Source organism: Macaca thibetana, chromosome 18, assembly GCF_024542745.1.
Source record: "Macaca thibetana thibetana isolate TM-01 chromosome 18, ASM2454274v1, whole genome shotgun sequence".
Taxonomy (NCBI): Eukaryota; Metazoa; Chordata; class Mammalia; order Primates; family Cercopithecidae; genus Macaca; species Macaca thibetana.
In genome coordinates this window covers 52,609,409-52,636,070 of record NC_065595.1, presented here as the reverse complement: position 1 = coordinate 52,636,070, position 26,662 = coordinate 52,609,409, and the positions used below count along the sequence as shown (strand labels likewise).

Genomic DNA, 26,662 nt, shown 5'->3' with positions numbered 1-26,662 from the left:
AACAGGTGCTGGAGAGGATGTGGAGAAATAGGAACACTTTTACACTGTTGGTGGGATTGTAAACTAGTTCAACCATTATGGAAAACAGTATGGCGATTCCTCAAGGATCTAGAACTAGATGTACCATATGACCCAGCCATCCCATTACTGGGTATATATCCAAAGGATTATAAATTATGCTGCTATAAAGACACATGCACACGTATGTTTATTGCAGCACTATTCACAATAGCAAAGACTTGGAATCAACCCAAATGTCCATCAGTGACAGACTGGATTAAGAAAATGTGGCACATATACACCATGGAATACTATGCAGCCATAAAAAAGGATGAGTTTGAGTCCTTTGTAGGGACTTGGATGCTGCTGGAATCCATCATTCTTAGCAAACTATCACAAGAACAGAAAACCAAACACCGCATGTTCTCACTCATAAGTGGGAACTGAACAATGAGATCACTCGGACTCAGGAAGGGGAACATCACACACTGGGGCCTATCATGGGGAGGGGGGAGGGGGGAGGGATTGCATTGGGAGTTATACCTGATGTAAATGACGAGTTGATGGGTGCAGCACAGCAACATGGCACAAGTATACATATGTAACAAACCTACACGTTATGCACATGTACCCTACAACTTAAAGTATAATAATAATAAATAAATTAAAAAAAAAAAAGAAAACAACCCAAAAATCAGAAAATGTAATTTTTAAATAAAGCTAAACTTTTTTGATTTAAAAATACCTTTCATAATTTGAAGTACACATTTTGCAGTACAAACGTATACCTAATCACAAACACACCTTTTAAAAATAATACTGTTGGTAGGTGGAAAAGATTTTTCCTTTCCTCTTAGCAAACTAAAACTCTGCTGTCTTCCAGAATATTTCTGAGTATTTTACTGGTCTGTAAAATCCCCAAATTTAAGAAAAACACTCTAGATAAATGCAATGCACAAATAATCCTTCATGTAAATATTAACTTCCAAAGTTCACTGAATCCTGCTGTCACTAGCAATGTTACCAGGAGTCAACTAACTACACTGGACATTCACTCTTAATTTCCCCTGTTCACCTGCTAATGGAGGTGCAAATAAGCGTTAATGTGCAGTAATAACAGGAAAAACAAGAGCATTAAGATCTCTTAGGCTCATAACTGGTAGCCTAAGAATGATCAAGAGGTGATGCTCATGAGAAAGCCTCATTATCAGCAGAAACTGTACCAGCTTCCTACCCTAGACCACCTTTTAAAATCTTCAAACACGTCGTTTTTTTCTCTCTAAAATCCCCAATTCAACATTCCTTTCTCTAGTATTTTAAACAAGGCAGAAAAAATGCCAAAAAGTAAGACTGCAATATTTAGAGTGATTTCACTAGCCACAGGAAACCTTCCCCTGATGTAACATTTATTTAAGCTAAGGGGTATACGCACAGTTCAAAGTCCTTTAATGTGTATGAAGCTCATTTATCTCTCATAACACCATGACTAACATACTGTTATCAGCCCCTTTCTGCATGACAAACCTAGAATTTACAGTGGTTAAATAGCTGGCCATGATCACACAGATATCAGGAGCAGCGCTGGGACTCTACACAGACAGCGGACTCGAGTTGGTGCTTTTGATCACCATGTTCCTTCTGAGAGTTTTCATTCCCATTTCATTCTACTCACATATCTGCATAATTCTTGGCAACTTTCGCACATCTTTGTATGTAAGGTCAACATTTAGGTTCACTTACAAATCAAGAGTGTTTAGGTGGGAGGCAAAGAAATAAATCTCTTTACTGGGCGGCTAAAAGGAAGGGATGTTCACTTTAACAGGCTTTTCCATTATAGTTATGCGTTTATTATTCTTGAAGAACATCCACTCGGCTTCTAGCATTCAATTGTTTTGTTTGGTTCTTTTTTGACCATAAGATCAGAAGAACCGATTTCTTAACGTCTTGGAAACAGCATTTAAAAACAGCCATGCAAATGCAAGAGCTTTCTGAAATGCAGGCTTTCTTCTTGCCTACTCATTCCATTTTACTTCTATGTCTTTTCCGGTTTGTTCACTATCTGCCAATATTCTAACAGCTGTAGACATGAAAATAGCAGGTGTGAGGCATCATTCTTAATAGCTATCAATGGTGATCAAAGCTTCAGAATGTGATATATCACGAATATATCAACTACACCAACAGTTAATGTTGCTTAGGCCAGTCCTGTCCTCAGATTGGTAAAAACTGTCCAAACTGATTAAAAAAAAATCATCAAAATGCTCACAAAACACTCACTCAAAACTCACTCAAAAACTCACAAAACTCTCATCACAAACCTCTCATTCAAACACCCTCACATCAGTGATGATGCCTCAGCATAAATTACACAGTAAGACATAACCTCCCAAATATATGTCAGACCCACACCTGGAGATATCTGAAAGAAAAACGTCCTAAGTTTCCATTGCAAAACAACAAGTGGGGGACATATATTGGTCCTTGCTGAGAGGCTGTCAGTGGCCTGAGAAACACTTACTTTGACCACGGTGACTAACCCGTCGTTGCTGTTTGGGTCGGTCTGGATGGCAAACCGTCCTGTAGGATCTCCGCCACTGATTCTGTACACTGCATTCCAGGCTGGTGTATGGGGTTGATCCTTATCAGTCACAGTTAGATTAGCTACTATGACATCTACCCTGTTCTCAGGAACTTCACCATAAAACTGCGAGAAAGACAAACCTCAGTCAGAGGAGCAGCGTGGTCCACTGAAGGACAACTTGTCTTGACGACCACACCATCCAATTTTACTGCCCCATTAAATTTTTACTATCAACACTAAATGAGGAGACTGATAATGCAGGTAATCACAGCATTTATGTCTGACTTTAAAAATACTGTAACATTTTTCAGTACTCCAGTTTTTTTCCAAATTACCTTACAGTTTCATTAATATTAAAATCGGCATCCATTTGTGAGTCTCTAGGTGATTATGGTGGGGTGGGGGAAAGAACTTGTCTGCGCAAAATGATTTTACTCCAGATATGGATAATTATATGCTGACAAAGTAGCATAAATCAGTTATGCAGCTCGTGCACCTGAAAATGTTCATAAGCATTTTGTTATAACAGCACAGTCTTTGTAGGACGTGTTTTCCAGGCAGCTTATTTTAACAACTTTAGCAGTGGACTTGGAGACTACAAGGAAACAAATTACTTGGATGCCTCATGTAAGGCCCTGATGACAGAAATGTCCTAGTTAGCAGCCACGCTACTACTAGGTAAAGCAAGTTCCACCTCTATTTAACACATTTATTATTCATGACCAAACTTCTCAGTAACGAACTATAGACCCAAAGTTGTGTGAGTGACAGGCTGTACTCACCGTCATGGCAGTAAACTCTGGAGGATTGTCATTGACATCTGTCACTGTGATGATGGCCGTGGCTGTGTTTGAAAGGCCATATGTGGGATTGCCTTCCATGTCTGTAGCTTGAATTATTAACGTATACTGTTGCACTTTCTAAAAAGAAATAAAGATAACTTAAATGAAACTAGTTCCTCAAGAAGACATAACAGTTGTTCTGTAAATGGCTCTTTATAATGCAAGGAGAGCATGGCATCATTCATTCTGATTAACATGACTTGAAATTTCCCAAGTGGAGTTCCCTTTAACTTAGAAGCACAGGTCTGGTCCCTGTCTAGAGAGATTTAACTGTGTATATTCACCTCTACTGGCAGAAAGGAACGCAATGCAGATGTGTGAAATTCACAGCTGAGCTGAAACCTCCATCTGGTTCCAACTTTTGCCTTTCTTCACTTCACAGGATTGTGATCAAGCATTCATGTCATTTGGTTCATATTTACTTTCTTGTATGTTAATTTCTACCCAGTTTAGGATACTAAAGACAATGAAGAATCTCAAGAGAGGGAGAAGAATGCATATATAATTCACGAAGTATGTAAGCTTTCCCTTTACATGTTCTTACATATATTCTATTTTAACAGGGTAGATGCAATACTTCCCTTTAAATTCCATTAATACATATAATTCAAAACCATATAGAAGAGATACACAGCATTCTTAAAGTCAAAACTTGAAGGGTTTATGTTTATTTCCATAGTCTTCTAACGGCATATATCTGATAACTGCGTATTCAATGGATTAGGATTTGGGTATAACACTCATTGTGTCCACTGTTTTGCACACAGACCTACAATGGATATAAATATTGATACGTTTACATTAGATGATTATTATTAGACAGGCAACCACTACTTTCAAATCCCAGGTTGACTGTTTTAAAAGAGAGCCAAATTAAGCTGTAATAGATCTAAGAGAAAATGCTGAGATTGAGAAGTCAGGCATTTGTCGAAAAAGTTTCATATTAGGAAAGCCTAACTACAAACAATATCTAAAATCATTTGGAATCTCTGTGGAAATTGGCACAGATAGATCAAAAACAGTGATCATTTTCATAAATGTTAAAACATTCTGAACAACAAAATCCACTACATACAAAAATAAACTGTCACTGCAAAGTGTAGTTTTCCCTGATTCTAAATATAGCTAACATTATGAATGGCCATTCTTAAGGGATTTCTGGAGCTTAGATAGAACAGACACAAATTGTAGCTTTTGATTTAGTTGTCAGAGGGAGGGGCAAAGAAAAGAAAGGAGTAGGAGGGAAAGCCAAACCGCCCACATTCGATTCTAAGTCTCTGTCTGTCCACCCAAATGCCAGTCTCTAGCAGTTATTTATTTCAGTTATTTGTCTTCCTAAAAGAGAACATGTTAGACTTTTTTGAATTAAAAAACACACACAAAGAAATAATGCTGGTTGAGTCATTTAATTTTTCTTAACCCACAGTACCTCGCTATAACGTGAACATAAGCTATAATACTTCTTCAATTGGTTTTCTTCCCCAGTTAGAAGTGTCACTTCAGCTTAATGCTTTCATGGTTAGTGAGAGAATTTTGCGGGGCATTCAGTTCAGCCTCCCAGCTGAAAACCATGAAAATAAAAAAAATTATGACTTTTGAAATGTCAGTTTTGTTAGCTGTTATTTGCAGAAACAGATGAACATTCTCAAAAAGAGAGAAAAAAGGAAGTTTACTTTTTAAGAAGTTAACTCACATAGGTATTACATGAAGGTATAGTTCTTTCCTAATGTCTATTCTACAAAAATCTTTAGAATTGTGTATGCATAATACATCCAATAATTTTCCACTGATCTGCAATACTGGAATTAGTAGCTAATACTTGACATTTCTTATTGCTGCAAGCTAGTCTGGAAATTTTAAATTACAAAAGGACACTTGTTATTTCCAAAGTACAGTATCTCATCAAATAAAAAAAAAAATTCAGTTGGTAAATAATGTCATCTCCATTTTCAAATGCCTGATTGGTAAAATATTCTTATATTTAGTACGGAAGCCTCGATGGCCTATGTTTTAGACAATGAACTGCTTAGAGATTCTTGCCTAATTTGGTCACTGGGCATCTGTTTGTGAATGACTGACATTTAGATTCCGTAAGGGTTCGACTTCCCACTCTCATAGTACCTCAGCTGATCAAGGGGATTCTGCTTGAAAACTTCTCTTCCCTTCCTGCTCTATATAGAATACAATCCAAACTCATCTGCTTGCTGTCAATCCTTCCCTCGCTGAAACTCGCCTATTTTACAAAAGTGATTCCTCCCATTCGCTTACCCTACACCTGGAGCTATTTTGCATTTATCTTCAAATGCCCTGTCATGATCCTATGTCATAGAATTTGGCTAGAGTAGTGGATGTTACCCAGAGTGAACATTTTGGGTTGTCACAACTAAGGAGTGCTTAGTTGTGACAACCAAACTTAGTACCAACATCTAATGGCTAGAGGCCAAGGATGCCGCTAAACATCCTATGATACACAAGATAGGCCTCATAACCAAGTAAAAATGTCAGAGTGTCCTGGTTGAGAAACCCTTGCCTGGAATACCATTCCCTTCATTCCGAGCCTGGCTAACATGTGGCTTAAAAGCCACTTTGGAGATGACTTCTGCCAAGTCCTCAGGACAGAGCCCTCACAACACATCCCATCACTGTTTATAGTTTATATGGCTGTTACCGGTCGTATATTTGTATCTGCCTCACTGTGCATGTGTGTGCATATATACAGACACACACACACATACATGTCCCAAGGGCCCTTGCTTTGTTGATGCTTGTGTCACTGGCATATGGCACAGTGCCTGACTCAGAGTAAGAATTCCACAAATGCTTCTGACTTGGTGGATGGATGGGTGAATGCATAAGAAACCTTGGGTTTTGCATGATCTTACCTCAGGTAAAGAAAAAACCATCTTCTATTCACATGGATAGCTATAATTTATTTATTAAAACCCATACTGGGAGCATAAACTAGCTCACCTTTTCCCAAAACCACAGTGATTCATATACAATAGTCCCAATTCTAACATTTCCTCATACTATGAGTCACTTCCTATTTATCTTGACATTAATTTGCTATTCAAAGCTTAATTTATTGTAAAAGTCCCATAAATGGAAAGCTAGCATCACTTATCATGAATATGACAGTAAAAAATAAACATGATGAATTTCTTAGATTCTGGCAGTCTCTACTTGATGAAGTAGCACCTGAAGGGCTGTGTCCGCTTGCTGTCCTAGAGGCGTCTCTGCATTTACCAGTTAAAATCTTAGGCACGTGCAGCACTATTTTGAAACACTGAACTAGAGTGACATCAGTGAATGAGGAGGTGAGAACATTCAGTCTTTCATACAGCAGACATTTAATGAATGTCTTCTAAATGCCAGGCAATGGAGTATTTACTTGGATAAAACAGTGGCCAAAACGAGATACAGCCTTGCTTTCATTAAGTAATGGAGGCAGAGAGTAACGGATGATAGGACCATAGAGAGCCACCAAATGCATGAGTGTAAGTATAGAAATGGTAGGAAGAAGTAATATGAAGAACCTTCAATAGTGCATACCGACTATTAGGTTGGTACAAAAGTAACTGCAGTGTTTGTCATTACTTTTAATGGCAATTACTTCTAATGTCATTACTTTTTTTGATTAAAAAGAGAACTTGATGACTAAACAGATTGTGGGTAGTAAAGGCAATTAAACTATGACCTTGGGAGACTGAGGAGAAGGTCCTGGTCATGTGAAATAGGAAATTCATCATAAATCACAGGTTTTAGGGCATGACATATTTGCCTCTAGATAAACTGGGTTAGGGACAGAGAGTTGAATAATAATGGCACCGAAACTTAGGAGGGAAGTATAGATTTGTGACTCTGTTCAAATTCTTACCTGCTAAGCCCCAGTCCCCTTATCTGTGAAATGGGACTAAAAGTACCATCTACTTTATAAATGTGTAATCTAACTTTCTTTTGTATACGTACTACATGCCGGCACTGTTCCAAGGGCCGTGATTTAAAAACTAAAAACAACTTTTATTGAGTTTCAGCACTACGTGCCTGGCAGAGTGCTACACACTATGCATTATTTCATTTAGTCCTCACAATAAGCCTATGAGGCAGGTGGGGTTTTGAAACCCCATTTTACAGATGAGGAAACAGGCTTAGGAAGGTACGGAAGCTTGCCATGGACACCCAGCCATAAGAGGCAGAGACTAGACTTGAACTCAGGTCTGAGTCAAGAATCTGTACCATTAATCAACCCACTATGTGAGTGCCTTCTACGATGGTCAGAGTACTGCACACATGCAGCATGTGCACAGGTCAAGAGGGGAAAGCAGATGAAAAGCCGGACTTCAAGTGGATGAGGAAGGAGTGGAAGTATTTTTTGTTTGCTTGTTCTTGAGTCAGGGTCTCACTCTGTCACACAGGCTGGACTGCAGTGGTGTGATTATGGCTTACTGCAGCCTTGACCACCCAGACTCAGGTGACAGGTGATCCTGTTACCTTAGCCTCCCGAGTAGCTGGGATTACAGGCATGTGCCACCACGTCTGGCTAATTTTTTGTATTTTTAGTAGAGATAGGGTTTCGCCATGTGGCCCAGGCTGGTCTCAAACTCCTGGGCTCAAGTGATCTGCCTGCCTTGAGTACAGGCTGTCCCTTGGAGAAAACTGGAAAGTATAGTAACTTAAACATTTCTTTAAGATTCATGTTCAGGGTAATGAGACAAGGAACATCTGCCCCACCGGATGTTGAGAATGGGAATCTAGATATACTTTCTGTGCAACACAGTCTATATAGAGGTATGCAGAGACTATTGTGGGTGCTCAGAGAAGTGATTGAGAACTGGCTCTCAAAGGGTAAGGATCAGCCTGTTATGTAGGAAAAGAATATTGAGGCAGAGCAAATGGGAACAGGGAACAGAAGAATAGAAAACTTTCTATTTGCACAAGGACTGCGTGTGGTTCAATGAATGGTTGGGCATCATTTGTATGTGAAAGGCAATTAATTCTAGGGGGTTAGGTTAAGGAGGGTTTTGGGGCCAAGGTCACAGAGGATCTGGAATGCACTATTAAAAAGCTCTAACTTCACCCTATAGGGCGTGGAGAGCTATGTTACCACAGCGGAGACCCAGCAGGTTTGTAGATTATGAAGCAACCTGTAGAGAAAGGAAGATTGAAGACACAACAGAAAACAGGAGAACACCCCTTCAGGATGGAACTAGGAGTTGAAGGCACAAACAGAAAGATTATTAGGTTTGGAAAACAGGAAGTATTTCTTTCATCTTATGAGGAGGAGTAAAGGTGATAGACAGTGCTCAACCAGGAGACGCTGCTGTTGCTATTCATCATGGCAATGGGGAAAACAATAGCTCAGATGTATTGGGCACTGTACTGAATGCTTTTCAAAATGCTTTTAAATACACACACACACACACACACACACACACACACACACACACTTTTTTTTTAAGACAGGGTGATATGGTTTTGCTCTGTGTCCCCACCCAAATCTCACCTTGAATTGTAATCCTCATAATCCCCATGTGTCAAGGGCGGAACCGGGTGGAGGTAACTGAATCATGGGGGCAGTTTCCCCTACACTGTTCTCATGATAATGCGTGAGTCTCACAAGATCTGATGGTTTTATAAGTGTCTGGCATTTCCCTTGCTTGCACTCTTCATTTCTCTCCTTCCGCCCTGTGAAGAGGTACCTTCTGCCATGATTCTAGGCTTCCTGAGGCCTCCCCAGCCATGCGCAACTGGGAGCCAATTAAACCTCTTTTCTTTATAAATTATCCAGTCTCAGGTATTTCATCATAGCAGTGTGAGAACAGACTAATACAGAGGGTCTCACTCTGCCACTCAGGCTGCAGTGCAGTGGTGCAGTCACGGCTCACTGCAGCCTTGACCTCCCAGGCTCAGGTGATTCTCCTGCTCAGCCTCCCGAGTGGCTGGGACTACAGGTGCACACCACCATGCCCAGATAATTTTTGTATTTTTTGTAGAGATGGGGTTTCGCCATGTTGTCCAGGCAGGTCTTGAACTTCTGGGCTCAAGCCATCCACCCACCTCAACCTCTCGAAATGCTGTGATTACAGGTATGGGCCACCACACTGGCCTGAATGCTTCATGTGTCATGTTAGATAATTCCTAAAACTGTCCCATGAGGTAGGTAATATTATTATTCCCATTTATGGATGCAGGAGCTGAGGTTTCAGGTTAATACACTGGAAGTCAAACAGCCCATAATAAGCAGAGCCAGAGTTCAAACCTGGGGGGAGCAAGGGTGAGTCAGTCACTGGCAGTCCTGCACAAAAAGGGAGGAAAATGGACATGAAGTGGAAAGGCCAGGAATACTACCAGCAAGTAATGTCACAAGAGGACAGATAGGAATAAACGCTGAAGACTGGGGTAACGTGGCAAATACACCTTTAGGTCTGGAGAAGCTAAAGAATTAAAACGGAATTTTTAAAACCTGAAGATGAAAGAAAAATAAAAAGCTGAATCTCAGTAAGCATTTCAGTGATTAGGAGTTCAATCACTTAAAGGTGCCATACATCCTGAGAGAACGAGAACAAATATTACTTTTGACAGAAAGGAAACTGTGAATTCTAATAGAAATAAAAGAATTTCAAGCCTGCACGAGGCCTGAAAAAGTCAAAGTAATTTATCCCCGGCCTCAGGAAGAATTATCATAAACCATCCGAGATAGATACATTTTTTCTATGTTAAATGACTTTCAGAAAAGGAAGGTTTTCCATAATTTTCCCTAGTAACTCATTGTTGTGTTTAATAATTTCACTGTCAAGAAGCTATTTCTCATACTGTATCTAACCCAGAATTCTATAGTTTCAAATCCATTTCCACATTAGTTTCATCAAGGGGTAGTGAACAGCTTCTCTATCCACTGGAAGATAAACTTAACAACGATTATGGCCTCACGTCAGGCTTTCATCCTCTAAACGAAATACAGTCTCTTTGATTTTTAAACATGGTTGGTCTGTTTTAGTAAAAAGTATCTTTAATTTTCCATGCCTCTTTCTTTCCATAAAACAGCCATCTAAATGAGATAGGAATATTACCGTATGAAAACAGGATGAAGTCTCATTTCTGTATCTCACAATGACAATGTGAATGAAAGAGAAATATTAGGATTGTGAAATGAACTAAATCTACTTGGTATATGAGCAACCTGGCACTGAAGAAAGAATACTGAAAATTACCCCATATTCTCAGATAAATTATGGCATTCATGCTGAGTTTATCAGCATATAAAAATAGTATTTCATATGGTAATGAAGAGGTGAAAATATATACATGTTCCAAATATTACTGAACTAAAAGTACTACTTAAGAAACTAAACTGATTTCAACAATCTCTGATGCAAATCAATTCTAGAAAAAGAACTGTTGATGCCTACAAGTTAATAGGTACAATGTCATAGGCATACACTAACTCCTAAGTAAGGCTCTCAGCTCAGAATAAAGTAATCTTAATTGGCTCATATTACTTTATTGTAGTGCTTCTAGCACTATTTTGTGTATAATATTAATTGCAATAGTAATGTTTTCTTCTATTCAATTCAAATAAATGCATCTACAGAAAATAAAGTGTCAAAAAACAACGAACTTCTAAAATCCTTGTCAATGATTATTTTATTGCAGTGGGTATAAGGTCTCCTTTTGACATACATAATCTGAAGTCTCATTACAGTAAAAGCTGGCTCAGTCAGAAATCTACAAAGCACCGATCTCCCTGAGTTGGCACTTTGATATTTCACTCAAACAATGATTACATATGGTCAAAATAATGACCTTGAGAATCGGTAAGAAAATAGTCAGGACACAATCGAGAAAGGATGAAAAAGTTTCACTAGGAGTGAGGTTTTCAGGAAAGAGTATGAGCAGTGCTTGAATCAGAACCTGAAGAACTGGAAGATCCAAGATCAAGAAAAAGGTGCAAGGCATGCCCGGCCGAGGGGATCACATGTGCAAAAACACAGGGGTATGCAGGAGCACAGTGGGTCGAGGCTGGTAACACTGAGATGACCCACCGAGAATCAACAGAAGTACCCGTTCCCTGTCAGACTGTGATACTGCATAGTATTTCAATGGCTTCAACACTGCATACATTTTCAACTAAATGTTATGTCAGAAATGTGTTTCTCTGTATTTCTAACTTCAAATACTTGTGAGTAGAATTAATGCAGTTACTACTGCTCAAGCCTTTTAAGTAAATTCATCATAGAGTTAAGGGGCTAGTTTTAATAAAGAAGATAATCTACTATACACTCTATCAGCCTATTCGCAAGGGCTAAAAAAACCCAAATCACATACGTGTTATTTGCAGCCTTTTAATAACACAAGCGTTAACAATTATCCTAAGTTTGTGTGCAAATTTTTGGCTGTGATTTTTAATTCCTCACAAAAACCTTTGACTATCAAGGAAAATTGAGGAAATGTTAAAAATTTTAAAAATCAGATACCAGAGAATATTGCTTAGTCAGTATCACATTAAATACTACATAGGCTAGCATTGATTTATCTAGTATATATACATCATTTAACCAATTTGAAGCTCTGCAGAAAAATATACAACAGATTACTTAATGAAAACGATTAGCATAGCATTTGAACAACACTGTGAGTATATTGTGATGTGGAGATAAAATGTATGTGATATTGTGCACCTTTAAGATTAAAAGCAAACACAAATAGAGTTTTTGGTTGGCTTACTTCTCGATCAAGTCCAGCTGCCACTGTGATAATGTCACCAGTCTCATTGTTGATTGTAAACATGTTGGGTGAAGGGGTGCTTGGAGCCTGAGACAGGATTCTGTACCTCAACATCCCATTGAGGGCATTGGGATCATCAGCATCAATTGCTGTTACGGTCATCACGTATGTTCCTAGAGACAGTGTACATGGAAAATGGTTACCCTTCATTCCAGGGACCCCAAAAGAGAAGGTATATTTATAGTTTTGATATGTCTTCTTTTCACTTTTTAAAAACAAATATTAAAGTCATTTAGACTTGATTTAAAATGCTACTCCTAAGAACAGTACTTATTTCAAAAAAGATAAAACCTGGTCTGGATCCTTGAATGAAAAATTATACAACATACATATTTATAAAAACTCAATTTTTCCATAACTTGGAAGATAAATTCACTTTATGATTCCAAAAAGGTTCATTTTAGACCTTAATTTATATAAAATGCAAATAATGGATAATATAGATACCATTAGAAACATAATTTATTGCCGCTGATTCTTCCCTCTGTCATCTTTTCTTCCGTTATGCAATAACGTCTAAAATAACATGCTGAGTATGATTCTCCCCAGTGCCTGAGTCATTTTCCGAATGTAGGCTGTGTGCAGAACGCGGCACACTCCATTTCCTCAGGTCATAAGGAACCATTTCATGCACTGCTGTTTCGGTACATTGCATAGAGATTTGGCATTGTGTTTCATTATTTCCTCAGTGATTAAAAGAACATTGGAACCAACTTAGAGACTTCAATTTATTAGGTATTTTGGAAAAGAAATCTTCAAAGACTTTGTATCCAATTAGTTCAAACTATCTAGACAAACTGTAATTTAGAAATAGAGTGAGAAATAGTTACTGTTTAGAATGGTTTGTTCTGTGGGATCCTTTTAAGAACTGAATTATGAAATGTTTATCTCCAGTCTACCTTCCTTTTGAATACTCAAGTTCAGTTCTACCTCGGAGCCTGTTTACATTCGGTATTCTCTCTCCATGGTATACCTTGGGTTCTGAACTAACGATGCTTTGGTAATATTATTCAAATCTCATTTCAGAACTTGTCCCTTTAAACCATTTACCTGTTTTGATTATGTGTCATCCCTACACCCTTATTTTTTCAAAACCTTCAGTGTGTACTTGCTTGTTTTCGTGTTTTTTATTTCTCTCCCCTACTACAATTTAAGTTCCAACAGGGCAGGAACTAGCTTGTCACCACTGTATCCACGGTATCAGAACAAGGCCTACCACACAGCACATGCTTTATAAACATTTGCTGAATGAATGAATAAATCATTAGAATAAAAAGGTATGTTTCAAAAGTGTGAGCCAAAATATAGATCACAACACAGTTTAGCTCAAGATTCATCACAAATCTTGCCTAGAAGGATGTTTTCAAACTTACAGAAGACCCACAAGAAATATACTCACAATATGTCTACTTCTAGCAATAGCTGAGAGTCTTTTATTTATGGGTGGATCATATGGAAATTCATGGTAAAATGCATAATAAATATAGCTTTAGTGGCACATTTTAAACAGTTTTTGTGAAACAATTCTTGTAAAGTTTGAAATAATAGAGAAAAAAAAGAAAATAATATAAAAAAAATTTCACAGTCCCAAAAGCCCAACGTTTGTTTTCTTCGGAATATTTGTAAAGACATGTGTTTTAGTAAGGAAATGCTGAATTTGCTTTAATTTTACTGTATTTTAAAATACTGAAGAAAGCTACTCTGATGACGTGACTTAGAAGGAGTCACAGATGGCTGAATTTCCTGCACATCCCCTGGCCTCCCTCCAGCTGCCCCCACCCTACCCCTACATCTTTTCTGAAGAGGCACATATATGCACTGGGACCAAGAAAATGTATGCGTTTGAGCCATAGTTGGTTATATCTGTAAACTGACTCATGCATAAGGTTGTTGCATAAACTGGTGTCAATGACAAAGGTATTATGCAGCACAATTTTAAATGCTGAGGCTTTCTAAAATACGAAACAAAAATACAATAGCTAATTAAATCTCTCTGAACCCCATGTCATCTCAGGAAGCCTGGTCAAACACTTACTTTTACCATCCCTATACCAACTGATTGTCTTGTCCACTGGTTTTCTAGGGGCCTGGCTATTCTACAGTGACTGAAGTGTGTCATATTTTTAATATAAGAATCTAAAATCTTAGTCAAACACCACTTTACAATCATGACTGGCTTTCCTCAAGTGCTATTTCTAGGCCAGCGCATTTTCCATTTTGCTGGTTGAAGGGATAGCACTGCAGGGGACACGCTGGCCACCCTGAAAATAACTGTCCTGAGGAGCTAGAGAGCAGCAATCACAGCTGTCACTAAGCCCCTTCCATGCTTTCGCTTTGACTTCGCCACCTAGTCCCAGGAACGTCAAGTATCTTTAAGGCTTTCCCACCATGTTTAATTGCTGCTATGTCTCATACAGTCACACCTGTACTTTGTAAACAGGAAGCCTCTCGTCTTCTGGGGCTCACTTTCAAGATGCATTGGCTGAATCAACTAAAGCAGAATGAAAGGATCCTATGTACTCCACAGGACAGAATCAAATACTGTAGTGCATATTTTTTCAAAGGTGGTCAAAATCATTATGGGTAACAACAAGGATTTTTGTTGTTGTTATTTTTCTCTCTTCAATCGGTTTTTTCCTAAGTTACCTTCCTTCTTTCCCAAAAGCATTATGAATGAAAGAAAACAATCCAAAAAGGCTCACATGATTTCTCCATTTCTTGCTCATATAACAGGGCTGGTTTATGCCAAACTTTCCTCAAGTCATCTTCAAATTATTATCTTTAAACTTACCAGGCTTTGATCCCTCAGGAACTGTCCCATTCCAAACCTGGTGTAAGAACTCAGGTCTGTTGTCATTCATGTCAATAACATTGATGACAATGTCAATGGGGTTCTCCACTTGATTTCCATTAATATCTACTGCATGTGCCCTCAACTGCAAAAGTAATTAGAAAACAAAACTATTTAACAGATTTATGTCTGTGAGAAGATAAATACATCATTATAAGGCTACTAAAATAGCAAGAATAAACTCACAGCTTAAAAACGAAAGTTGTTCTTCCCACCAAAATTTAAGTTACACCAAGTCCATATAATTAGGATAGATATAGTAGCAAAAAGCTATCATTTACTATATGCCAGGCATTGTTCTCAGAGCACAATGGATTTTAACTCATTTAATCCACATATAAAGGAGTGAGGCAGAAATTGTCAGCATTTGAAGATGAAATTGAGCCTCAGAAAGACTAGGAAATTTATGAAGGTCACTGCTCTTGCTGCTGACAGGACTCAGATCCAAAACCAGTTGTGTACAGCTCCAAAATCCTATTGCTAAACCAGTTGAGAAGGCAGACTTAAGGTAATTAAAAATGTGAAAGTAGGCCAGGCACGGTGGCTCACGCCTGTAATCCCAGCACTTTGGGAGGCCAAAGCAGGCGGATCACCTGAGGTCAGGAGTTTGAGACCAGCCTGGCCAACATGGCGAAACCCTGTCTCTACTAAAAATACAGAAAAAATTAGCTGGGCCTGGTGGCACATGTCTGTAACCCCAGCTACTTGGGAGGCTGAGGTAAGAAAATCCCTTGAACCCGAGGTTGAAGTGAGCTGAGATCGTGCCAGTGCACTCCAGCCTGGGTGACAGAGTGGGACTCGTGTGTCAAAAAAAAAAAAAAAAAAAAAAAAATAGGGGAAGTAGCACAAAGTAGTCATAGAGATCAAGGGAACAGAAAATAATCTAGAAAGAAGTAAGTGTACGTAGGAAATTTGACACTAGTTTTTTTTTTTTATTTTTCTTAATTGTAAAAGTCATTCACAAACGTTAAAAATATACTAGTATATGGCCGGGCATGTAGCTCATGCCTGTAATCCCAGAACTTTGGGAGGCCGAGGCAGGTGAATCACTTGAGGTCAAGGAGTTTGAGACCAGCCTGGCCAACAGGGCGAAACCCTGTCTCTACTAAAAATACAAAAAATTAGCTGGGTGTGGTGGCGCGTGCCTGTAATCCCAGCTACTTAAGAGACTGAGGCAGGAGAATCGCTTGAACCCAGGAGGCGGAGGCTGCAGTGAGCTGAGATCGTGCCACTGCACTCCAGCCTGGGCAACAGAGCGAGACTCCGTTAAAACAAAAAAAAAATACACGAGTATATACGATAGCTGTTCCTCTCCCCAGCTCAGTTCTCAGTTTTATAGATACTGTTCTAGAAACTTTATCTTATTTTTCTTTTTAAACAAAAATAATCATTCGGCTACACTTGGCAGAATATCATCAAAATCCTTTCATCTAGCCCATAGATTCATTTCATTCTTTTCAATAGCTGTTTAGTGCTCCTTTAATTGTTTCTTTTTGACTGGAATGCTTCTAGTTTTCCTGTTAAGTCTGATGCTTGCCATTGGTTGCTGCTGGATACTCAATCAAATTAAAAAACACCTTCAACATATCCTTTTTTAAATTCAGAGGTTATTTAAACACATAAAAACAATGTAAATTTTAATACTGCCATTCAATACCTATAAAGATAATTCTTTTTTTTTCCCCTTGGCTTATTTAATATCTTATATTACATTAATATTCTTAATACTAAAACTTAATTATACTTGTATAAAATATTGAATCTGAATACTAAACCTTAATACTTTCAATTGTATAATTAATTCTACTCTGTTATGGGTGTTGCTTTTTTTTTTTTTTTTTTTTTTTTGTGAGGTGCAGTCTTGCTTTGTCACCTAGGCTGGACGGTAAGAGTGCACTGGCATGATCTCGGCTTAACTGCAACCTCCGCCTCCCAGGTTCCAGTGATTCTCCCACCTGAGCCTCTTGAGTAGCTGGGATTACAGGTGTGCGCCACCACATGAGAATAATTTTATTTTTTATTTTTAGTAAAGACAGGGTTTCACCATGTTGGCCAGGCTGGTCTGGAACTCCTGACCTCAAGTGAGCCACCCACCTTGGCCTCCCAAATTGCTAGGATTCCGGGTGTGAGCCATGACACCTGGCTGGTATTGCTCTTTTAATGTGCAAGTAGCAAGCACTTAGCAATAATTTAATCCAAATTTGACCTGAATATACTCATTTCCTGAGTTTTAACCACAGGAATTCAGATAGCGAGAATTCCTATAGGAAGAGATCCTTAAGAATTTTAAATTGATCTTATTTATATTCATAAATTAGAGACTAGTCTAAGTAGTGGCTGGTCTATTGTGTGCTATCTAAAAATACGTTTCCTTGTTAATGCTATGTTGTCTTTGTGAGACGTTTGGAAGTTTTACTTCTTTTCCTACATTTCAAAACAATATGGAAAGCATTAGAATAACCTATTCCTCCAATGATTTTAAAAAATGGAATGAAGAAATCAAGGTCTTTGGGAAGAAAGAGTATAGAGCAATACTCAGTGCATAAGACATTTTAAATTTTTCATATGCTTATTTGTCTGTTTGATCTAGGTGAATCTATTGAAGTTTAAAAACTTCAACAATTGTTCTCACTCATAGGTGGGAACTGAACAATGAGAACACTTGGACATAGGGTGGGGAACATCACACACTGGGGCCTGTCCTGGGGCGGGGGAGGGGAGAGGGATAGCATTAGGAGAAATACTTAATGTAGATGATAAGTTGATGGGTGCAGCACACCAACATGGCACATGTATACATATGTAACAAACCTGCACGTTGTGCACATGTACCCTAGAACTTAAAGTATAATTAAAAAAAAAAAGAAAAAAACATCAATAATTTTAAAAGTAGGTAAAAGTACAAGAATTCAACAAGTGTATCAGTGGGCAAAATAAGAGTCTGGAAACACATCCATGCACATGTGGGATGAAAGTTTTAGTGATTAAGTAAGTGTAGATGATGGATCTAACGGGCAAACTAATTCAATATATGCTGTTGGGACAAGTAGCTAGTCATAAAGGAAAAACAAAGTGGGTGTCTCCTTTTATTAAAATAATTTCACAGAGGTTAAAAATTCACATGTAAAAAGTCAACACAACAAAAAATTGGGGAACTGGGGAGACTGGTATCCTGGAGTAAAACTAGGGAGACTGGCATCCTGCAGTAGGGAAGGCCTTTATTAACATCTCTGGAAAGCCAGAATGTATGAAAAAATTTTTTTAAATGAATTTTACAGTGTAAAAACGATGTTCTACTATGGGAAAATTATTGACAATGTTAGAAATAAACATAAGGAGAAAATGTAGGACACACCAAGCACTAATATTCCTAATTAGATAAAAGGTTCTTAACAATAAGAGTAAAAAAATCCCAAAGAAAATTCAACATAAGAAAGGAATAGGGGACTCACTTTGATTAGAATATTATGCATTCATTAACGATGCTATGGTATCTATATATTTTACATGTAACAGATTTGACTCCATTCATATAAATTTGTTCTTACAGGTTCTTAACCACATATCTGAAGGCAAGGATCAATATGTAAAGAGTAACAAGATTTTAGGCAATTTCACTTCCTTCTTTCTTTGTTGTGGCATTTATCTATCTATTTGTTTTTCTATCAGGGCATTTATCAATTCTACAAAAACAATAAAATTATTAAAATTAACCAAAAGACTACAGATGCAATTCTTAAAACTCTCAATATTGAGGCTTTCAGACTGATATAAGAGGCAACGGTAAACTCTGCAGACATTTAGAAGTGTTAATACACAGAATTATCAGCTGGTTGGAAACTTACATGAAACCGGGCTATCTGCTCGCGATCCAGGGGCTTCGTCACTGACAGCTGACCTGAGATGGGGTTGATAATGAAGATACCAGTTGGAGGCTGGTCAGCTCCTGGCCCAGTCACACTGTACCGCAGTGAAAGGTTTTTATCTCTATCAGACCTGATCTGAGGATCAAGAAAACAATCACATTAAGTGAGAGACTAAATGAGCTCATTATCAGAGATGGGGCACATCACACTTCATGCCCTTTTTCAGCTACAAACTTATACCATCTCTTCCCAGAAAATCACTGAAACTCTCCGAGTGCCTGTTCTTCCTCTGCTTCTTGGTGATAGGCTTCAAAAGAGATGTCATCTATCACCAGAAAGACTGGAGGCAACATTAACATCTAAAAGAAGGCTCACTAGGAGCAGTGCAAAAGTTCCAAATCTACAAGTGTCAGTTTTTAAACAATCAAACTCTGTCCTGGGAGTTTCTAGGTTAGACGATTTAACGTAGTAACAGCTGTCCAATTTCATTAAAATAAACATTGTTTACCTTTTTGCATCAGTAACAAGAATTAATTGTCTATCCATAGTGTGAAATATCCTCAAATGGAACACTAATACAGTCATGGCTGAGCCTGAATGTCGGATTTCTGTACTTGCATTGTACTAACACTGTTCATAGCACCAAAGCGTTCCGTATCATTCTAAAGTGACACCTGAAATTTTCATTAACAATAAAGCACAAAAGAAAGCACTTTAAGATATATTTTTGTGCTCGCAAACATTATATCACTTACAGGCTCACTGCCTTCTCCAAATACAACTACTCTCAAGAAAATTAAGTCAATGTATAAGCAGTCACAGGAGACAGAATAGGCTACGGAAGGGGACGGAGGGAGGCAGGTACAGAGAAAAAAATAAGAGATCCTTATGTATTAGTTACTTATACTTAATCCATCAATAAAATCTAGTTTTTGTTGTTTTTGTTTTTTGAGAAGGAGTCTCCCTCAGTCTCCCAGGCTGGAGTGCAGTGGCGCGATCTCGGCTCACTGCAAGCTCCGCCTCCCGGGTTCACGACATTCTCCTGCCTCAGCCAGGAGACTAGAGTACAGAAGCCCGCCACCACGCCCCGCTAATTTTTTTGTATTTTTAGTAGAGACGGGGTTTCACCATGTTAGTCAGGATGGTCTCGATCTCCTGACCTTGTGATCCGCCTACCTTGGCCTCCCAAAGTGCTGGGATTACAGGCGTGAGCCACCACACCCGACCTGTTTTTTTTTTTTTTTAAGTTAAAGCAAAATGCTCTTTTCTCTAAAACTTCATTAAAGTAGAAAAAGAGAGAGTATCTTTATTTCAGAGTTACATTCATTGTTAAAGTGAATTATAATGTACATTAGGACAGAATATGCAACATAAATAAGTGGCTTATTTTTAAAAAAAGGCTTTCAGTAAGTATGTGTTAGAATGCTAAAATAATCATATACAGAAACATTTATATTTAACAAATGGGAATACAACAGACTTGTCTTACTATACTTTTGTAATAAGTAATGGGTTGTTAGGTCTACTAAAATGCAAAAATATCAGCATTTTTTTTTTATGTAGCTGATGGTATGTATCTAGAGTAAATAAAAACAAAATAAAACAAAACAAACAAAACTTACTCCTCAGATTTGAAAGCCTATGATTTTACACAGCCCTGGGGATTCTGTTAATGGTATCAGAGGTCACTCTTTTCTTTAAAAAATCTCTCAAATGCATTTGGTGCTGGCATTTTTAACAATGATTGCCCTTTATTTTTTCTGTGGCCCAAAAACCATCTGTAGAGGGCAAAGATCATTACAGAGAGTCCAGCTTTCAGACAGGGAAGTTTAGGGGTGTGTGTGTTGTGAGAGTGGAAATGGTATGGTTGGGAATATGTGTTGGCTTTAGGGCTTGTGTAGTCACAAACCGAAAAAGCTTTCTAATCCACAGTGTGCAGGACCTACAAGAGAGCTCTACTTACAAATAATCCAAAAGGTAACAAAGCAAATGAGAAGAGGCTTTCTACAACACTACACAAATTCTATCTATATAGAAAAACACTTTTAGTATATACATGTCATAAATTCTACTTTGTAAAAAAAAAAAAGGAATATTTTTAACATACATCTGTCTTGTGCTACGAAAACAGTTAAAATTGTGCCGCCTTACCCTGACAAGCTCTTGAGGAAAAGGTCCCCTGGAGTTTTCTGGCAAGTTGATTGGAGGGATGACCCAGTCTCTCTTCTGCCTTTGCAGGTGGCCACTGTGCTTACTGAGTTGTCTTGGGAATACGATTTCTTCAACTTCTGGTGGCTCCTTTACATTAAAATACAACAAGAAATTCCTGAGTACTAGGAAAAACATTTTCCGAAAGTACATCAATATTATTGAATATCTGAAAGCATAGGAATCACAGTTTATTATGAACAAAAAATAAGTCTGGAGGCTCTTTTCCCCGGCCCCCTATTAAAATAACAGAAAACACCATAAAATTTTCGGGTTATACTGTGTATCTGAAAAATTGAATTCTAAACAATTTATTATATGGCACAGCTGTGTAAACTATTTGCAGTTTCTATAAACCTTCTTAGATAGCAGTTAATATTGAGCAAAATTTAATAGTACCCTTTTATATATTTCTCATTAGTTTAAACCACAGTTCAGGTAATGTGCTACTGTACATTAAATTTAGATCTTGATGTGCTAAAATATAATTTGAATTCCAAGAGAAGTTTAATACATACTGCTAAGGAATGTCTCAAATATTTATGACCCTATTAAATCCCACAGAATTAATGCTGTAATTATTCTAAACCTATGTCAGCCATGATGGATGCTGTAGATGACCCACTTTGCACATTAGGTATTAATCTCTGCTGGATGTCAACATTTTCTTCTGTTTCTTCCTCTATCTGTAGACATTTTAGCCATTAGCCCTTGCTGCTTCAGTGCAAATATCCAAGCTAGTTTGCTGGAACACAGCAAATCGACAACAAAAGCATCTTTTCACTCCATTAGTTACTGGGTTTTCACTTTATATTACCCAAATGACATGACTTCCCTCAACAGTTAATAGATTAACAAAGTAAATTTCACATAATAAAACCACAACACTGAAATAAGAGAAAAATGATAAATTTTCTTCTGATATCTTGATTCATGTTTGATGGTGGGTATGTATATCACATTTACAACTAAATACCCAAAATGAATGTGTTTCCATCTCTCACAGTACAATAAGTATAAAATAATGTAGTGGTCATAGTTCCATAGTTCATGGACTTCAGAATATATGGGTGTGTCCCATATTTGTTTTGAATTAACTCAAAAAACTAAAATATTCAGAAAATATTATCATAACTTTACTGAAGTTACTGTATTTTATTAATGAAATTCCTAACAGTGACTTATACAAATTAAGTGCTCAATAAATATTTGTTGAAATGAACTGAATGGCACTCTGTTGGAAATGTACCTCATTTATTTTATCTTGGCTCACAGCAGCTTCCACCAGAGGGAGTATATCATTCCTAAAAAGTCATGTTGGTAGTATAAATAATTCATACCCCCCAATTTGATTATTAAGGAACAAGACAAAAACCCAATACTCACTGCCAGAAATGTTTTCCTGTTACTACTTTAAATCTGTACTTCTCATCTAATAAATCTGACTGATGACATCTTGTAAAGAATTGTTTATTTTGTGGTTTTATTTAGCAGCTTGTAAAGCTTCTAAGAAATTTAAAACAAACTGCTTCTAGTTTAAGTTATAAATCTCAAAGTATAAACAAATCTTTAAAACACAATTCCTAGTTGCTTAAAATATATTTAGTCTAAGTATCTTAAAAGATTAAAAACAGAAAAAAAAATTACTAAAATGACCGAGGTTGATAAAAATTCAAATAGTGGCCATCCATTAATGTGACCTGAAGCAAAGCATATATTTAGTTCAAACTGTGTAAATCTGATTTTTAACCAGCCCTAAAGCCAGATTTGGATACTATACCTTCACTGACTCCTCAGTTAAGGCTGGCTTCAGGCTCAATTTCACTGCCACTTGCCACTTTTCCTGGGTCTCTTTGTCTTGGGCATATATCAGGAACTTGGCATGCTCAGAAGAGAGTGGAAAGCTTCTCACGGCATACACCATGCCATCTTCATCCACCTTAAAATCTGCAGGCTCACTGCTCTCATATTGTACTTTTCTTTTTCCATTGCAGTTGCTAAACTTCACTGTAAAAGATAAGAAATATATCAGTTATTATAATTATACCAAAAAGGCAAAAAATAAACCCCTAATACTTAAACCTATATCCTGCTTAGGTTAAAAGATAAAAATACAGTAGCATGAAACACAGAAGTTTTATTTTTATTTTATTATATTAAAGGCATTTTCATACTATGAAATGCCAGATGGTAGTTCTTAGCTGTGCCCTAGTCTTTCCTTCTTCCAAAGCTTTCCCCTTCTTTTCATACTTCCTGGACACTGGGTCCTCAGGTGCACCTGCTTTTCACCCTGACATCTTTCACTGATATTTCCTCCCACCCTATTACAAACTTCCACTCACTCTTCAGTCCCAGGTCTAACGTCACTCAAAGTAGAACAAACCCCCTTTTTCTCAGTCTTCATGTAGTGATTTGAGTTTCTGCTACCTCAGTTTCTTAGTCATGTGTGACACTGCCTGGAAGACGCAGTTCGGGGCAAATGTTCTTAGTTACCTTGCATACCCTGCATACTTTCTGGCACACAGTCTTAATACATAATTTCTAAACAAATGCTTACAGGAAGAAAGCAATGCATTTATTAATATTGAATGCTTACTATGCTCTAGAATTGTAAGACCTTACGGTAATTAACAGGTAAATAATCTGCAAATTTCTATTCCTCCTAGTGCTTATAGTACTTCTATTAAGCAGTAACATTTTTAAAAATTTTAAGACAAATAAAAATAAAGGTGTATCCCAAAATAAATTTTAAATTAAAAAATGATGACAAGAGTAGACGAATTCAAAAAGGTTCAGTGTCTTATCTCTATCATACATGCAATGACTTCACACTTAAAAAAAAACTAGTGCTTTCTTAAATGCTATGACAGCTTATGCCTCAACAGGTAATAAAACAAAAATTAAACCATGAACTTGTGTAGAACTAGACAAATTCAAGATATTAAGAATAAAAATAAAAATATTCTCTAAGGAAGATTATTTCCTTTAAAGTCCTTAATTGTTCTTCTGAAGAAAAATTCCATGGGAATAGCAAGTAAAGGGATCAAATAAAAAGCGATTTTTTATTTCTGTAAACGTCTGATATTATGTTCTGGCTATAAATACATAGGATACTCTTTGGAATGTAATTAATAGGGACATATTACAAAATATAATCAAATACACCTTGTGGTTTTCTCGAGGATCTAAGTGTTTATGAACCCTCCCACTGCACAAATGAGCTGCTGACAGTTCTTTTGCTGTCATTAGTATAAATTCACTGAGACGTGCACACAGTCACAGCCAAATAACAGGCATGCTTATTTTCCTTAGTAACCATAAAATCCTTGATGTAAGTCATAAAATACTTTAACTACTGAATATATTATTTTCCACATAATGCCATCTATATCATCTTTCATATTTCAATCATTTCAAAGTGAAAATAAAAGTTATATCTCAAACTAAATAATGTGAAGTCAAAATGTTTGTCTTTGGAGTAGAAGTATCCCAAAAGATATTTAATTACTCTATTTTCCATGCCTCACGATTTAAAAGTGAAAAATGGGAATCTTTTCTACAGAACAATGCCATCTACTGCTCATCTTTCATTAAAGACAAAAAATGAAAATAAAATTGTTTTTTGGAACCCTGCTGAGAAATTAAAAAAAGAGACTTTTGCCATCTTTTTGTATAAAAAGTACTTTTTTATATTACACAAGAGGGATTCATGGTCCTTAAAAACATAATCTGTATTAGAAAAATTATATACTCTTCTGCACACATTTTTTGTTAACTGTGATCACTCTAGTATTATTAATTGTCATCCATAAACACCTGGACTGTTACATAAGCCTCCTGGGTAGTCTTCTCAGTTCCTGGTCATGGCACGCCCACTGCTAGACTAGACCCTTGCTGTGATTTTCTCCTCCCTGCTTAAAATCTGTAACATTATATGTCAGATCTTTAATCTAGAGTACAATGTTCTCTTAATTCTTGGGTCACCTGGTCTCTTCAGTTTTACTTGAACCACTTTCTAATACATATACTGCCCAGTGAGTGAGGTTGCAGTCATCCCCTACCTCGTGCTGCTCCACCCCACGGGCTCATCATCTTACCTGGGACACTCTCCCATTTTCCATACCAAAGCTCTAGAGCCAGGACATCATTTTGGGGGAAGAGTCGACCATGATGACTTTTACAAGATTTCAGCCTATGCCTTCATTTGGAACTGCTCTAAATTTTTTATTTTTATTTGTATTTCCTGTCCACTAAAACACATTGATACTTTATTTTTATAATAATAATAGTTATAATGATAGTTACCAGTAATTTCATATGAGTAGATCTTCTCTCCCTAAGCAGACTATAAACTCACTTTGGCTTCATGAGAGTTAAGTCTTGGTTCTTTTGTTTCTTATGACACTTGACGGTGACAGGAACAGTATAAGTGCTCATTAAATACCCATTAATATCTTACAACTTTTTCAAAAACTAGGAAATAGACTGGAACCTTAGAAGTACCCACAACCTACTATAGTAACATCTAGCATCACAAACAAATGAATAAACAAAACCCAGGCAATTCAAAAAATTCTTTTTATTAAGTTGTTGGTAGTAGAAGAAAATGAATTAATACTTGTGGAATGCCAGGCACTGAAAAAGACACTTAAGATTATGTCACATATGTTAACCTTAAAAATGACTCCTGAGGTGGGAATCCTTGTTTCTGTTCTACAGATGAGGATGAAAACTTCAAGTCATCTATGCACATGGCTGTTTGATTTCCAGCTGTTTCTTCCCATACAAAAGCGCAAAAGAATCTAAACCCATGACACAAATCACTGAAATCTAAGGCTTTAATATAAAACAATAAAATTAACAAAAACATCTGAAAAATGCATATGAAGAGAATGCCAAATTTAGACCTCTGAGAGTACCATAGTAAATAGCACATTAAAAAGAAATCTTTTTCTGTGTCTGAGGTGATCATGTTATTTTTTGTTTTTAATTCTGTTTATATAGTGTATCACATTTATTGATTTGGAGATGTTAAACCATTCTTGCATCCCTGATATGAAACCCACTTGATCATGGTGGATTATCTTTTTGATATGCTGTTGTATTCTGTTGTAGCTATTATTTTATTGAGGATTTTTGCATCTATGTTCATCAGGGATATTGGTCTGTTGTAGTCTTCTTTCCTTTTTTTTTTTGTTATGTCCCTTCCTGGTTAGGGTGATATTGGCCTCACAGAATGATTTAGGAAGAATTCCCTCTTTCTCTATCTTGTGGAATAGTGTCAGTAGGGTTGGTACCAATTATTTGAATGTCTGATAAAATTCAACTGTGAATCTGTCTGGTCCTTGACTTTTTTTTCTTGGTAACTTTTAAATTACTACCTCAATCTTGCTGTTTGTTATTGGTCTGTTCAGAGTTTTTATTTCTTCCTGGTTTAATCTAGGAGGGTTGTAAACTTCCAGGAATTTATCCATCTCCTATATATTTTACAGTTTATGCATGTAAAGATGTTCATAGTAGTCTTGAATGA

General features: G+C 37.2%; 1 protein-coding gene across 2 annotated transcripts in view; it reads right to left on the bottom strand.

Moving 5' to 3' along the window:
- The window catches only part of CDH2 (cadherin 2), a 229,792-nt gene that overhangs the window by 46,188 nt on the left and 156,942 nt on the right, over positions 1-26,662 (bottom strand). For both annotated transcript variants that reach the window (XM_050767130.1, XM_050767131.1), the window contains 7 exons: positions 22,913-23,139; positions 21,076-21,222; positions 18,904-19,059; positions 14,999-15,143; positions 12,148-12,320; positions 3,364-3,501; positions 2,519-2,704 (listed from right to left, as the gene is read on the bottom strand). In XM_050767130.1, the coding sequence (XP_050623087.1) occupies positions 2,519-2,704; positions 3,364-3,501; positions 12,148-12,320; positions 14,999-15,143; positions 18,904-19,059; positions 21,076-21,222; positions 22,913-23,139 (1,172 nt within the window). The remainder of the gene's footprint in view (positions 1-2,518; positions 2,705-3,363; positions 3,502-12,147; positions 12,321-14,998; positions 15,144-18,903; positions 19,060-21,075; positions 21,223-22,912; positions 23,140-26,662) is intronic.